This window comes from Apis dorsata, unplaced genomic scaffold (assembly GCF_000469605.1).
Source record: "Apis dorsata unplaced genomic scaffold, Apis dorsata 1.3 scaffold_515, whole genome shotgun sequence".
NCBI classification, from domain to species: Eukaryota; Metazoa; Arthropoda; class Insecta; order Hymenoptera; family Apidae; genus Apis; species Apis dorsata.
In genome coordinates, this window is record NW_006263741.1 from 1 (window position 1) to 12,820 (window position 12,820).

Sequence of the window (12,820 nt, forward strand, 5' to 3'; positions counted from 1 at the left end):
GGCGAGGAGCGTGCACCCATCGTCGACGACGACGCCGGCGACCGCGGCTGCGGCGACGACGTCTGCTGGTGGTGGGCCATCTGCGTCGAATAAGCGATAGCGGCTTCTTTCAAACGAATTCCCGCGGTCGAGTGTTACTCTTCTTCTTCCGCCGCGACGATGCACGCGGTACGTGGCGTTTAATGTACCCTTCCTCGGCGAGACCGCGTACGAGAGCGCCGTTTCTCCGCTGCTCCTCGACGTCTAATAAAAGTACCTTAAAATCCTCCCGTTGCCTCTGCATGCATATAAATTTACTAAATTAATTTAATTCTCAACTTAACCTCGTTATTACATACGATATTATATACTGAAGAATGTAACGAAGAATATATATTTTATCTTTTGTACATTTAATAATTGGATAAATATAATGTTAATCAATTTTTTTACAACGAGAAGCAAATCAAAGTGACTGGATTTTCTTTTCCTTTCTTTCTTTATTGAGAATGAAAATTAATATCGTAATTATTTCCGCGAGATGAATTTAATTTAACAATCATTTATCATGCGAGATAAATACGTACATACCTGGTTGTTAAGATCAAAATTGTAACAGCAAGAAGAAAGAAATTCGAGGATATTATTTCTCGAAGTTGAAACGGAATTTCTCCTATTTTCTTCCAGATACCGCGATGGATTTTCAATTCGGGGAAGGCAGGGAGTGCGTTAATTGCGGCGCAATATCGACACCGCTTTGGAGGAGGGACGGCACCGGGCATTATCTGTGCAACGCGTGCGGACTCTACCACAAGATGAACGGGATGAACAGACCCCTGATAAAACCGTCCAAGCGGCTGGTAAGTCACTGGAATCCCTCGAATTCACGCTTCATGTAGACGAGAGGGGAATATTTTGAATAATTTCAGACCGCGACCAGGCGGTTAGGGCTTTGCTGCACGAACTGCGGCACCCGAACCACGACCCTTTGGAGGCGCAACAACGAGGGCGAGCCCGTTTGCAACGCTTGCGGCCTTTACTTCAAGCTGCACGGTGTGAACAGACCACTGGCGATGCGCAAGGACGGGATCCAGACGCGAAAACGTAAACCGAAGAAGACGCCCGAGCCGAACGCGAGGTCCTCCGCCGTCGAGCACGAGACCACCGCCGTTTCAACCGCTTCTTCTCCCTCCACGGGTAAGCGAGGAAACTATTCTTCCTCCTTTTTCCTCCTTCTCCAACTGAAAAATTAAAATTTAAAATAGAGCGATGAATAATAGGTAATAAAAATTAAAATTTCAGGTAGAGTAATAAATAAATAGGTTAAGTTTATTTATAAAATTGTTCCAATAATATTTTTGTAACTAATTATAATCGATTTTATTTTCTTTCTCAGAGCTATATTTTGGGATTATTGCATGCTATTGCATTCAATAAATTATTGAAGTGAAGTATTTCATTCATAACCTCATCATCATGATTAAAATTGTGATATATTTGGATTGTCTTGCATCCTGGAAGTTTTGGAATTTTGATTGTTGAAAATTGATTATGCTTTTTAAATATATGAATGAGACTATTGAATCTAGATTTTTAACAAAGATGAAAGCAAATAAGGCTGAATTTATGCTGAAATTGAATTGAGTTTTTTGGTGGATTATGAAATATGAAAATACTGAGCAAATAGTGTTCACTGTTGAAAAGAAATCTTGGAAAAGGGTGTTTTTTGCTTGGAATTGTTTATTCTTACTCTTTACTTGTTCTTCGAAATTACTTTAAATTCTGATATCATTCTTTATAGGATATTTTCTTTGAATAGTTAATCAAAAAGTAAATTACAATAGAGGAATTTTATTAATATAAATGAGATGTAATTATTTTCAATTATGAAATCATTAATAAGATCTCATCTCTATTTTAACAGATCTTGTTCTTCTCTATTGCATAATGGGATTAATATGTGTATTTATGCTGACAAATAACATGTTGAAATAAAAATATATGTGAAAATAAATTATTCTGATCAATCAAATCAATATTTTTTTCTACAGGAAATTCTTTCCAATAATGAACAATGTCTGGATATGTATTAACCCAAAAAAGAACATTTAAAAATGATCATTTTTGTTATATGAAGAATTCATGCAGAATCTTTAATAGTATCTTACAAGAAACAAAAAATGTTCTTATTACTTTTTAAAGAAATGTTGAAAAAATTGTAAAAATAAATCTAAAGATTGAATTTGTTTTTAAACGTTATACTTTTTTTTTTTTTAATTTTGAATAATAATCTTGGAAATAATTAATGAAGAAATTGAATCAATTTAAGAACAGAATCAAAAAATATCATTGTCATGTGTGAACTAAGCAACTAATATGCGAGTATTGACTTTACATTTATATGTATGTACAAGAACAATTGCCTTTCCTTAATTTTTGCCAATTAAGAAATACACAAAATATTTTAAGTTTAGAGTCTGTCAAAAATTTCGTTTTTAATGCTATTATTTCTATATCAATTTTATAATTTTGATAATCAATTATACATGGTGATGTTGCATTTTTGAAATTCAAAATTACCATTTTTATTTATATAATATTTTATACCATTTTTTAATTATTATACCTTAATACTATTAATTCTAAATAATTGAATTCAGAATAGTTAATACGTCTTTTTTCTGATGCAAATCTGCTGATACATGCGTTATTACTGGTTGCTTCTTTATAACAATGATTTTATATAGTAATTTTGTCTGATTCATTCAATTTATCAATTTATTTTTTTATTAATTATTTTAAAAATTTCAATATATTGAAAAAAGAAAAAGAAATAATGTTTAAATGAATTCGATTCCTACATTATTCGTATTTTAATAACTTTCCTTTCTTTAAAAAAATAAAATATTTTTTGTCTTTTGAGGAGCATTTTTAAAAATTCATGAATTTTTCATTTTCAAACAATAGTCAAAAAAAGGCTATTTTTTAATTCCTTCTTTTATCTATATAAAATTGTATATATAAATAAATTATAGATAATATGCATACATGATCCAATAATATTGATTATTCTGTCAATGTAAATCGGCCTTGCTCATTTTGCACCAACACTGAATTCGAAATATAAGTTTCCATAATTATGCGTATCGATCTCTTTATGTGATTCACAGAATTAAAGGGTAACCAACAACAGCAACAGCAACAGCAACAACAGCAGCAGCAGCAACAACAACAACAGCAACATCAGATCGAGGTGTCCAAATCGTCCGCCGGTGGTGGCTCGAGCTCATCAGAGAGACCGGTTTACCTCGGGCACACGTCTCTTTTAGCGACAGGAAGCGTGGCCACCGTCAAAACGGAACCTCGAAGTTGTGATGGCATTGTTGGTCAACCCTATTCTTCGTATTATCAGCATCCGCATCAACTTGGGGTATCGAGCAGCGAGCATCAGCAACAGACCTATTACGGGAGTCAAGAAGCACCTTACCATCATCAGCATCACGTTACCGCGGCTGCCAAGTTATTGGCATCCACGTAATTTCATCTCATTGTTTTCGCGACGCGACAATCGCAAAAAAAAAAAAAAAAAAAGAAGACAAAACAAGCGAAATTCGATTAATACGCGATTTTTCTTCGTTTACCTTTCTCGTCGCTATTTTCGTTTCGTCCCTTAACTCTGTTGTCGTTCGTTGTTGCACCACAAAAAAAAAAAAAAAAAAAACGAGACAAAATCAGCGAAATTCGATTAATACGCGATTTTTCTTCGTTTACATTTCTCGTCGCTATTTTCGTTTCGTCACTTAACTCTGTTGTCGTTCGTTGTTGCACCACTACAAATCGTAACGACCGATCGACGAACGCGCGGGAAAAATACGCCGATATACGATGTTTATGTTTTTCGTTCATTGTTCGTCGACGACTCGCCGCCATTTTGAATATTATCGCAGTGACCGCTCAAGTATCGATCGATCTTAATCGATTCGCCTTCTCGAGGGGACGCGACGCGTATGTATTTCACGATCATGATCGTAATCACACGTTTTCTCGTGCGATCGTTGAAACACGTATTTATATACGTCGGACGAAATACTAGTGTATTCGCGTATAAAAGATACTCGATTGTAAATATAATTCGCAAATCACGAATCACGGTAGATTTCCACGGTAGACTAGTTCCAAAGGCGTGTCGAAAGGAACGCGGCGAATCTAAGGTACGCAAACGACAAACTCGCTTTGAAGAAATGTCAGCTTTTTTGTACAGTTCCTGTATGATTAGTTTTCCGACGCGCAATAAAGAGAACACAGCTTTCGACCTCGCCTTGTCGTTTGTCGGACATCCTTCAATGCTTTGACTACCCTCCTACTCTCAAACCTGTCGCAAACGATTTCTCCACATTGATGCTCGGTAAATATTGTTTTTTCGCGGTCTGACGACCAAGTTGACGCGAACACCCCTCCCTTGTGATCAGTCTAACCATAACCGTCCTCGGTGACGAATCGAGTTCGATCGAATTCGTTCTCGCGTCTCCCTTTTCCTTGTTTAAGAATCATCGATTACAACATCATCGAGTGATATCAGTATACTCGTGATCATTAAATCCTTGTATCTATTATTTATCTTTGATATCAATTTCACCTTTTATTTTTCTCATCTCGTAACAGAACGATGGGTAAGTTTTTTACTTGTGAATCGACGTTCGACAGATTCGATTAATTTGATTTTTTATCGAGACAGGAAGAACGTTACCGACAACGGTTGCTTGCAAAGTTTGCGGCGACCGATCCTATGGCAAACATTACGGAGTTTACTGTTGCGACGGTTGCTCGTGTTTCTTTAAACGATCAGTGCGCCGTGGTGCCCTCTTTACTTGCATAGGTTCGCGAGATCTCTCTTTTTCTTAACCTTCAAATTCGTATTGATCAGTTAAAAGCAAAATATCGCGATTTCGTGAAATTTTTCAGCTGGCATTGGAGCATGCTTCATCGATAAAGCGAGACGTAATTGGTGTCCATATTGTCGCTTGAAGAAGTGCTTTACCGTTGGCATGAACACGGCAGGTAAGTAAACCGAATCGAGTTCGATCGCGAGTGCAATCTATGTATACGTAATCATAGAGTTAAACGAGATGTAAACAACAGCGCGTGTCGGAAGTCCCCTTCGCGTTGACAGAACAATTTCAACCCGACCAATTATTTTTATCCACGCCATCGCAACATTATCGTCGTGATCTTTCGATGATCCAACGTCAATTCACGATCGTTTGTTCAATAAAATACTTCCCGTTACTTCATTTATCTTTTGCTCAGCCGTTCAAGAAGAGAGAGGGCCACGCGTTCGAACCAAGATCGCAGCCGTCGCTCGCGATTTCTTTCGTATTTCGTCGTCACCACCGACGCCACTGCCACCACCGGTATCTCTTTCCTCGTCGGAACCAAGAATCGCAACGCCCATTTTAACAACAAAGAATACAATGATGCGATACCACACGAGCAACGCTAGCGTCAATACCACCGGAATCTCTTCTTCATCGACCAGACAAATCTATTCTCCTCCTCGATCTCCTAAGATTCTTTCTACCGGTAATAGAAGTCTTCGTATCCCATCGTTCTCGAATCTTTTTCTTTTCTTCCACATGTGGATAGAAAAGGAAAAAGTTAGTACGTATAGTAGAGGATGGCTAATAAAATTACTTCTAGGAGATACGATACGATATGAAATCGCGGCTCGGATATTCTTCGCGACTGTCCTAGCTGCTCGACAACATCGAGAATTTTCTATGCTCGATCTGGAGGAACAGAATAAAATTCTTCGAAGAGGATGGGCTGCGGCGTTTGTTCTACGAGCCGCGATCTGGCCGATCGATCTGACCAATTTTCGAAATACGAGCACATCCAATGATGACACCGTGCATGATGCTATATTCGCGGCAAGAGCCGTCATCTCTAGCTTACAACCTGATCGAATCGAGTTCTCGGTTCTGGAAACCTTGATTCTCTGTCGACCCGGTAATTAATTACTTTTATGCATAACATTATCGCCCTTACATTCTTCGCGATCGAACCATCTTTTTTTATTCCTGTTCTCTTTTATAAAGTTTTCTTTTCTTTTTTTCTTTTTTTTTTTATCAAAATCCAGAAATCGCTGAAACAATGAATGGCATTCGTTTAACATCGCGAGCAATGGACACCGCGGTGGAAATTCTGGCTCGGCATCTTGCTGGTAAAACCGAATCATCAGTCAGAGTGGCCAAACTTATGCTCGTTCTTCCTATTTTGACTGCTTCCTGTCCCCGGAAATTAGCCAACGATCTTTTTGCACCTATTATTGGAGATATTGATCTTGAAAAAATAATCGCGTCTGTGCGTTGATTCTATTTCTTTTTTTCTTTCATGGAAATCTAGTCATAATTATATAACTCTATTTTTCTTAATTTTTTTCTTTTTGAACTTTATCGTATATCGCGAATATCTTAATCGAATATAATTTTGGTGTATTGTTCTCGATGTATTCACTCATCATTATTGAAATAATTAATATATATATTTTAATTTCTTTAACCTCACTTTTTTACGCATTTACACATTTAGCATAATACAATATCAATTCAATTGAGTAAAAAACGAACATTGAATGAAGAAATCGTGATTGGTTTTTATTTTCTTTGGCACTTTATTGACATAATGTAACAATCTTACCTTGCATAATATGTACAATTATTTATAATAATATGGCGCATTGAAAAACACGAGAAAGAAGCATATCAACTTTTAATAAAAGTTTGCGATGATTCTTTATATGCTTTTTCCTTCATTTTGTTTGATTTAGAGCAAAATTAAATGAGCTATATAAATTATCGATATACATTTATAGATAAAAAAGTAATACAAATATAGCTATATGCTATAAATCGTAAAGGCTTCACACACATTCGCTTAATCGTTAATAATAAATTAGAATATTCACACAATAGATATTTGAAAGGTGAGTTGTGCTACTGCATAATAATCTGCGAATTTTTTAAATTATCTATGTTTTCATATTTGCATCTAGCACCAATGTTCGATGGTATCGAATTATTATTATATTGAAAACTTTATATTATGCGCGCACGTTCAAATTCAATCACGGAAAATGGATTAGTTAATTGAAAACGAAGCTTTCTTTTAACGATCAATATTTTATTTTCGAATAACCTATCTTATGAATGTTAAACTTATTTTCATCAACATCCAAAGATCCACAAAATCTCTTCTCGTTGTATCCCAAGATGCGTAGTATTAATAAAATTGATCACATCATTAATTAACAAGTAACCAACTAATTTTATATCATCACGAAATTTGCATATCGAAACTATGTCGTACGATTATAATTTAATTGACGAAAGATAATAATATCCTCTCATAACTGTTTATCAACTAACTTATTACGCTAACCTCAAAATTATATTAACTCCTTTTAAATTAACTTCTTTTTTCTTTTTTTTTTTCTTTTTTTTTTTTTCGAAATTTTACTGAATATCATTAAATATTTATATGTATAGAAATGAGAACGTGTTCGCGCAAACCGTATCAATCATGTATAAATTTCTTGGTATCACGAATGTCAATGTTAATAAAATTTTTTTTTATACTTTCGATATCTTTCTTCTTCGGAATGTCTGCGTAATTGATTCAAGAGATCGTTTGGTACATACCACAATTTATTCGCGTTAACGAGAAGAGCTTCCGTCACTTGGCAGCATATGGCAGCCATATTAACTTGTGCGCACAAATCGGTACGATCACGAGAATAAATATATCGTGGTGGAAATAAAGATGGTGCCACTATCATCGCTACATTATGAATCGACATTTTATTTGACGCTTGATTTTCCACAATCAGTTTCAAGAATTTAATCAACGCTTTCAAAGTACAACGATGTTCTATCGGAAGCAATAACACCAGCAAATTTAAAGCGTATGACAATTCTTGATGATCTTTCACTCCTGTGTATACGGAAATAAAACAAAATAGAGATTTATATTTTAAAAAATACCACAAAATATTTATATAAATATAATTCATATTTGCATAAGTGCATGAAATAAATTAAAATTATATTTGATTCTGATGTATCAAATCAAACAAATCATAATCGATCATCTAATCGTTTTAATGTTTTCTTATTTAAACACATAACTTACCGTGACTTTGGTAGAAAGCATCGATAAGTTCTACAGTAAGCAATGGTTGCGGTAGATCGCGCAGCAATTTTTTCAGAACTGCTGACAAATCGTGGCACGACATATGTTTAAACAACTTATCCATTTCTTTAGGTTTGCAATAAAAATCCGTTTCCAGCTGCATGCATATTGATTCGACCTGAACAAGATAACAATAATTATTCATTCGAAAACGTATTGAATTTCTTTTGTAATTTAAATTTGTACTTTCTGCTTATGTCCTCCAACGCGAAGAATACCCTCTTCTTTAACACCGCGTCTCGTTAATTCGTTAAAGAGCTTTTGAAATATTAGTGGAATATTACTCTCCTCGGACGATAATTGACTATCTCGAAGTAAAAGAGTTGACAATGAAACTCCGAATAGATTTCCAGCTACGAATAATGTTGTTAAATAATTTTCAACATCTTAATAATAATTTTAATTTTATAAAGATTCTACAAACCTTTTGTTCGACGTTTATTTGGTTTGCGTTTTTTTAATGGTACGTTATATTTGTCAAACACCGCGGTAAGTTCAAGCCATAATAATGGTTGTAATTTGGTCAAATCTCGTTGCGTAAGCATTTCTACTCCTAGTCGAGTCTGTATATCATCAGGTGGAGCTATAACTTCCGAATTCCATACTTTTGACTTTATTTCATTTCCTCTACACATTTCCTCGAAACTTAAGTGACCATGAGAAGATGTACGATTTAACGGATGTGTTATTAAACGTTCATCGGCTGGCCTCGTTAATCCATATAAGCTACTATGACTTCGTGTTACCGTTGCATGACTACCAGAGTTTCTTCTAAAATTTTACGTGTCCATATATATTTTTAATGAAGATGATATTCCTCAAACTTTATACAAAAAGAGGTTAGAATTTTGAATCACACCTCAAAGTCGAATCTTTTGAAGTATTCAATTTTTCAATACCCTCGCCTAAAGTTGTTACATTCGCTACTTCGCTAGGATCACTTCCGCTTCGTCTTTGAATACTAGGTTTTGAAACATGTATCGTTCCTAACCTATGATAGCTTGTTAATTGAATTCCTTCTACAAATGTATGTAATGTATTCATCTATGTAAAATCACAAATACGTTAAAAATAGTTTTTAAAAATGGATCATCAATACCTGAATCGTTAGCAACATCACCTCGTAACCAATTTCCAGCACGTCTAAAAATCTCTTGAACAGGCAATGAAGTTACCGACTGTTCTACCACTGTGTCGATCGTCGATGGTGCACTTGGCATTCTACGTATCGTTTCTTTACATTCATTTGGTACTTGTTCAAACACCGATACAAAGTTTGGAACAGTAGTGTTACTCAAAATGTAAAATACGATTAACATATATTTATAAATTATATCATAATGGAAATAAATAATGAACAAATCTTACTTTGTATGGTGACCGTCCATAATGGTAACCGTTGTCAACGATGGAGGCGTTGACGAAACATTTTCCGGTATTGCATCTGTTGCAGAATCTAAGGAATCAGGTGTAGCACTACGTGATCTCGTCCCGGTACTAGATGCCTAACGATGCGTTAATAAAAAATAATTTAATTTTTAATATTACTTTTAATAATTATATAATCTGATTTATACCTCCACATCTTTGAAAACATCTCTAATATCTGGTTTTCGAACGCGTTGTCGTTGATTAAAACGATGTTTCACTGTATGATTAAGTGATCTAACACGACGTTTTACTGCTTCAGCTTGTGCTCGAGACAAAGGACGTAATGCTGCACCCAATTCATCTGGTTGTACTTCTCTTCCTGCCTTCCATGCTTCCGTTAATTGTCCTAAACCAGCTGTACGTAACCATTCAGCTTCTTCTTCACCATCTTTGAAAAATCAATTTTCTTTTTTAATCAAAATTAATTAAAAAAAAATAAATACTAAGAAGAAAATGCATACCATCATAGTTACGTGGACATTCTTCTTCAAGATAATCATCCAATAGCTTGGTTTCTTCCATCATCTTTTGATATTCTTCCCAATAGTCTAAAAAATGATTTTCACTTCCTATGTATGTAGTATGTGCTCTCTCCATGATTTCTAAATTTATTACATATATCTTGTTTTATTTATCTGTAATTTAAAAAGTTTTTTTTGAATATCTGGAAAAAATAAAAAAAATATTCAAATTTTAATTCATAATTTTAATTCAGTTTTATCTAAAAAAAGTTTTTTAAAACATTTTATACATCAATATTTATAAAAAAAATATTAATTAATAAAAAAACATTTTTATTTTCTTTACAAACAATTATTTTCTTTACAAACAATTATTTTCTTTACAACAATTCTGATTCGCATATCGATTTTTTTTTCATTAGTTTATAATCTACGTTTTAAAGTAGGACGCAAATCAAATTAACATACACCGCCTCGAGGAAGTATTGCTGACACATTCAAACAATTAGTGTTGAAATAAGATGGCACAACAAACGAATTAAAAAAATATCAAATAAATTATTATATTACATAAAATATACTTGTCAAAGTTTAAGATAAAAAAACACACACACATGTAAATAGAATCACGAACAAAAATTTTCAAAAAAATAGATAAAAGCATCTAACCTTTTCATGGAATTTTCCATGAAAATAATCATATCAAGAAATTTCTGAATGAAATACGTACATTTGTGAAGAGACTTGGTCAATGAAAATATTGCTTACACAATTCTTATTCTTAAAATAAGTTTTAAATTGTAGTAATTGAGATTGCACAATTCGTCGTAAAAATATATAAAAAGAAATAGCTTCTCAGTTTTTAATAAAATTTTTTTTTAGAACTAAATGAGTAATTTACGCGTCAATATTATTTTGATATCATCTGCTATTTCCAAGAAATAAAATATTTAATGTATGCCTTTGTATCACACTCATCGTTAATAAAATTGTCATTAACTCGTCGCACTGAATATAACGAGCTTATTTCGAAACTTTAATGAACAAATTTGCACATCTGCATAACTCCCGCTTTTTCGAATTCAATTTACGTTGAAAACAGAAAACATGAGAACATGTTCTCGGACTTGACAACCTGTTGCTGACGCATATGACTCCCACCCGTATACTTGCAAACTGATTCATAGTCATATAGTATTGTTGTTTTGAGTTGACACCTGCGCTCTTCATGCATTTCAATCCACGCCATCTAGTTTTCTTATGCTTCGAGCACAGACTATATACATAATAGATATTTAATATTTTTTTGTCATGTTATTTATAGTTTAATTAGATCATTCGAGAAATTTCTCACATATAATATGATGTAGAATATTCCTTATAAAAAATTCATGTCATTTTCACAAATTATTATTACTTTCTATTATTAACTTATATTATATGATATTATAAAAAATATAACCTTCAAGTAATCATTCAATTTTTATTCGAAATATTTTTTAATATCATGTAAAACAAAGAAATATTCTAGAAATAAATTATATGAGAGAAACATTCTTTATATTTCTAAAACCTTTAGAATTAAAAAAAATTTGTTTATCTAAAAATATTCAATACTAATAAAAGATGACAATTTTTACCATAAAAAATACGTAAAAGATAAATATCTTTAGAATTAAAATTGTTGAAAAAATGATATGAAACATGAAAAAATAGCAATTGCAAAAATAAGTATGCTAAATATTTTACAAATAACTCTAAACTTTCATAAAAATTCTTATTTTTAAAAACATTAGAAAAATTATGCATATGACCTCTTGTCAGATTATATTTTTGTAATATAAAATCAAAATTTTTGACACTAAAATTAGCACAAAAAATTTTTATTCAATTTTATACTAGAAGAATATAATTCCACAGAAAGTGATATGTGAAATTTTTTCAGAAATTAATTCTAAGCCCAAAAATTTTTGGTCAAATTTTCGACTTTTATTAGGAGAATATAATCAAATAGGAGGTAACATACGAATTTTTAAATCAGCGCCATCTTCATAGTGCTATAAATGAAACATGAAAAGAATAGCAAATAATAAGAGAAAGCTAAGAATGAACATTTAGTGCCATCTCTTAAGTACTAAAAACAGGCTAAGATAAAGGACTTAAAAGATGGCACTAGTAGTTAATTTTTATTCTATCTTATCTTGTTTTTAATATACAAAAAATTATAATTCTAATCTTTTTAATTCTTATCTTTTTTATCCTTTTCCTATTATTTTTTGTCCTTTTTTTGTATATTTTATTTGCAGGATTTTAGAAATGATATTAATTTCAACTTTTTTTTTGCTTTCTCTATTCTTATTTTATTCTTTTTTTTTATTACTTGTGTGTACAGTTAGCTATGAAATATTTTTATAATTTTTTCTTTCAAAATTAGAATGTATTTTAATTTTTTATATAAATATTATATTTTTAATTTTAAAATTTATTTTAGGATAATGATTTTTCAAAAAATAATATATAATGTTGATATATGATGCGAGTTTTGAGTTAGCGCTCAATGGTTTATCACTTCATGATAAAGAATTATTGGTTTTAAAGACTAAATAAAGAATTATTTATGATTTTATATTCCATATTTTTTTGATTATTTGTTCGTTTACAAAACGTAAAAAAAAAAAAAAAAAATAATTTTTGTAAAAACA

At 32.5% G+C, this 12,820-nt stretch overlaps 2 protein-coding genes across 3 annotated transcripts; one reads left to right on the top strand and one right to left on the bottom strand.

Annotated features, from left to right (window-relative positions):
• Window positions 1-656: 656 nt before the first annotated feature.
• Window positions 657-7,368, top strand: LOC102674930 (nuclear receptor subfamily 2 group E member 1-like). The gene is made up of 8 exons (XM_031512722.1): window positions 657-839; window positions 909-1,176; window positions 3,150-3,513; window positions 4,701-4,855; window positions 4,942-5,037; window positions 5,287-5,559; window positions 5,677-5,985; window positions 6,116-7,368. The coding sequence occupies exons 1-8, from the start codon at window positions 675-677 to the stop codon at window positions 6,346-6,348; spliced, it is 1,863 nt and encodes a 620-aa protein (XP_031368582.1). The 5' UTR covers window positions 657-674; the 3' UTR covers window positions 6,349-7,368.
• Window positions 6,786-11,303, bottom strand: LOC102678412 (rho GTPase-activating protein conundrum). 2 transcript variants are annotated; one of them, XM_006620373.2, is made up of 10 exons: window positions 10,849-11,303; window positions 10,119-10,292; window positions 9,804-10,045; window positions 9,595-9,731; window positions 9,326-9,519; window positions 9,086-9,245; window positions 8,651-8,997; window positions 8,413-8,579; window positions 8,167-8,344; window positions 6,786-7,968 (listed from the first exon to the last, which is right to left on the bottom strand). In XM_006620373.2, the coding sequence occupies exons 2-10, from the start codon at window positions 10,252-10,254 to the stop codon at window positions 7,592-7,594; spliced, it is 1,938 nt and encodes a 645-aa protein (XP_006620436.1). In that variant the 5' UTR covers window positions 10,255-10,292; window positions 10,849-11,303; the 3' UTR covers window positions 6,786-7,591. The 2 variants fall into 2 exon arrangements, with proteins under 2 accessions (XP_006620436.1, XP_006620437.1); XM_006620374.2 differs by having other exon boundaries at window positions 7,486-7,968; window positions 10,119-10,321.
• Between the last annotated feature and the right edge of the window lie 1,517 nt (window positions 11,304-12,820).